General features: G+C 41.7%; 2 protein-coding genes across 3 annotated transcripts in view; one reads left to right on the top strand and one right to left on the bottom strand.

Annotated features, from left to right (window-relative positions):
- The window catches only part of ANKRD37 (ankyrin repeat domain 37), a 4,001-nt gene extending 3,568 nt beyond the window's left edge, over window positions 1–433 (top strand). Inside the window, exon 5 of the mRNA XM_045286569.1 lies at window positions 408–433. Within this exon, the coding sequence (XP_045142504.1) occupies window positions 408–433 (26 nt within the window). The remainder of the gene's footprint in view (window positions 1–407) is intronic.
- A 74-nt stretch (window positions 434–507) lies between these two features.
- The window catches only part of UFSP2 (UFM1 specific peptidase 2), a 30,528-nt gene continuing 27,453 nt past the window's right edge, over window positions 508–3,582 (bottom strand). For both annotated transcript variants that reach the window (XM_045286785.1, XM_045286784.1), the window contains exon 12: window positions 508–670. In XM_045286785.1, the coding sequence (XP_045142720.1) occupies window positions 584–670 (87 nt within the window). In that variant the 3' untranslated portion in view covers window positions 508–583. The remainder of the gene's footprint in view (window positions 671–3,582) is intronic.

Below are 3,582 nucleotides of genomic sequence, written 5' to 3'. Positions count from 1 at the left end.
TTTTCGCATGGTTAGTGCTGGGCCACTAACTCAAAGATGGGTGGTTCACACCCACCCAGAGGTGCCTGTGGAAAACAGGCCTAGTGATCTGCTTCAGGTCATAGCCCTGAAAGCCCTGTGGGGCAGTTCTGCTCTGCACAGGTGGGGCCCATGAGTCAGGACTGGTGGCAACTAACAACACTAACAATGTGTATATATGTGCTTGCTGTTTTGGAACAGATGTTGTGCTGGTGAGGAAGAGACTGGGAGAAGGCCTTCATGGAGATGTGCTTGGGTCTCAGCTGTAGCTTTTGGCTCAGTGTGTATAACTCCTCAAGAGGAAAATTTTCTTCCAGGTGAAGATAACTTTTAAAGATACATGTATTTTACATGCTGATATTTTTGTTGTTCATGCCTTGTCTTTTTAGTTATTAAAGACGTGTCTAAAGAATGATTTCCTTTGTTCATTATTTACAACAATGAAGAAAAACATCATAGTTTAAACCATAAATTACACCCAGAACAGAATTTGAAGGGAAACTTACTCTTTATTGACAAATGTATAGCTTAACTTTACTATATAGTCTTTTGAGTCCAAGGTATTTCAAATAACCTGTGGTCGCTGAGGAAGGCATAAATTGTAGTAAGCATCCTTGTTCCAAAAGTCTGGGCCCTTCCATCCACACCAGCCCTAGATTTAGAAGAGAAGGAAAAGCTTTAATACAGTACAGGATTACATTATTTAAAGAGTAACATGAGGTTCAGTTAGGAGAATCCTGGAACCAAATGCTAGATGACTTTATAATTTAGAGATAGGAATTCCAAGTAAGCAATGGGAAAACATATGATAGGTTTTAAAACTTCTGAATTCTATATTTAGTTATGGAAATCACAAAGGGAAAAATGACTCAATTTTACTTTCCGTTCTCATGCCATTACTAATTCTTTTTCCTTAATAAATTGCTTTCCAATAAAAAATACTATTATAGATGTATGGCTAGGTGCCCTCAAGTTGGTTCCGACTCATAGAGACCCTATGCACAGAAGACTGGCCAATCCTGTTCCACCCTCACAGCTGCCCATTGTTGCAGCCACTGCGTCAGTCCATCTTGTCAAGGGCCTTTTTAAAAATCATTTTATTGGGGCTCGTACAATTCTTATTACAATGCATCCATCCATCCATTGTGTCAAGCACATATGTACATTTGTTGTCATCATTCTCAAAACGTTTGCCTTCTACTTGATCCCTTAATATCGGCTCCTCTTCCCGCCTCCCTCAACCCTTCATAATTCATAAATTATTATTCTGTCATGTTACACTGTTTGATGTCCTCCCGCCCTCTTCTCTACTGTCCATCCCCCAGGGAGAAGGCTATACGTAGATTCTTGTAATCGGTTCCCCCTTTCCACCCCACATTCCCTCCACCCTCCAGGCATTGCCACTCTCACCATTGGTCCTGAAGGAGTCATCTGTCCTGGATTCCCTGTGTTTCCAGTTGCTATCTGTAACAATCTACATCCTCTGGTCTAGCCAGATTTGTAAGGTAGAATTGGGATCATGATAGCGGAGGTGGGGAGGAAGCAATGGAGAACTAGAGGAAAGTTGTATGTTTAATCTTTGATACCCTGCACCCTGACTGGCTCATCTCCCCACCACCCTTCAGTAAGGGGGTGTCCAGTTGCCTACCGATGGGCTTTGAGTCTCCACTCTGCACTCACCCTCATTGACAATATGATTTTTTCTTCTTTGATGCTTGATACCTGATCCCTTCGACAGCTCGTAGTCGCACAGGCTGGTGTGCTTCTTCCATGTGGGGCTTTGTTGCTTCTGAGCTAGATGGCCGCTTGTTTACCTTCAAGCCTTTAAGACCCCAGTCACTATATCTTTGGATAGCCAGGCACGATCAGCTTTCTTCACATTTACTTATGCACACATTTTTCTTCAGCAATTGTGTTGGGAAAGTGTGCATCATGGAATGTCAATTTAATAGAACATGTTCTTGCATTGAGTAAGTACTTGAGTGGAAGCCCTTCCTCTTTTTTGTGGCCCCTTTTTCAAGCATGATGTCCTCCAGGGACTAGTCTTTCCTAACAATTCTCCAAAATATGTAAGATGAGGCCTCTCCATGCTTGCTTTAAAGGAGTATACCAGCTATACTACTTCCAAGACATTGGTGTTTCTTTTGGCCATCCATGGCACTTTCAATATTCTTTACCATCACCATCAATTCTTCTACAGTCCTCCTTATTTAATGTCCAACTTTCATATGCATATGAGGCAAGTGAAAATACTATGGCTTAGATCAAGACCATTTAATCCTCACAGTAACTCCTTTTGTTTTCAATACTTTAAGGAGGACTTGTGGAGCATATTTATCCAATACAAGGTGCCATTCAATCTCTTGATTGCTGCTTCCAAGAACACTGATTGTGGATCCAAGCAAGATGAAATATTTTCATTTATCAGTATGATACCTGCTGGTCCAATTGTGAGGATTTCGGTCTTCCTGATGTTGAGTTGTAATCCATACTGAAGGCTGCAATCCTTGACTTCTAACAACAAGTGCTTCAAGTCCTCACTTTCATCAAGAAAAGTTATGTCATCTGTATATCGTAGGCTGTTAATAAGATTCCCTTGTTCTATTCACACACTGCCTCGATCCATGTGGCAATAAGATTTGATGTCAACTTGCACTTCTGTGAAAGGGTAGGGGTGCAGTTCAACCTATCCTCTTTGGAGATGTGACCTTTTAATAAACGTTTCTTTTAACAAGGAACCTCTCTCTCTGCCTCTGCCCCTTTGCTCCCCCACTCCCTACCTTGCTGGAACTTGGTGTCTACCTCTGGGGTGGATCTATGTGGGCTGTTGACCCTGGGGGCCAACCTGGAAGCTATTAGCACCTTAACCATTGCTCCCACTGGCTTTGAATCCACCCAACTCTGCATCCAATAGCCTGTGATCTTCCTGGATCACCCTTCATATTTCTGCATCATCAGCCTTCTGCTACATCAGCGATTCTCAACCTGTGGGTCGTGACCCCTGGGGGGGTCGAATGACCCTTTCACAGGGGTGACCTAAGACCATCGGAAAACATTTCTGATGGTCTTAAGAACCAAGACGTTGGCTTTTTGTGCATACTGTTGCAAAATGTAGAATGTAGTTTACTGTTGTCATATTAAGAATGTTACCCATGCTACACAATGCTTTAAGACAAAAATTCATTTACTTGTCATTAGAAATAAATTTCATAATATATAATTACATAGTTTTTGTGATTAATCACTACGGTTTTAATTATGTTCAATTTATAACAATGAAAATACTTCTTATCAGATATTTACATTAAGATTCATAACTAGCAAAATTACAGTTATGACGTAGCAATGAAAATAATGTTATGGTTGGGGTCACACAACATGAGGTATGAAAGGGTCGCAGCATGAGGAAGGTTGAGAACCACTGTGCCACATGAATGTGAAGAAAGCTCAGAGTCGCATTGGACCCATGGTCTTGATTTGGACTGGCCTGGGATGCCTTGATACTGTGTTTCTCTCTCTCTCCCTCTCTCTCTCTCTCTCTCTCTCTCTCTCTCTCTCTCACAC

Source organism: Echinops telfairi, unplaced genomic scaffold (genome assembly GCF_000313985.2).
Source record: "Echinops telfairi isolate 266 unplaced genomic scaffold, ASM31398v2 ScPeMD7_9;HRSCAF=40, whole genome shotgun sequence".
NCBI lineage: Eukaryota > Metazoa > Chordata > Mammalia > Afrosoricida > Tenrecidae > Echinops > Echinops telfairi.
Note: the sequence above shows the minus strand (reverse complement) of the source record. Positions and strands in the feature narration are given on the sequence as shown.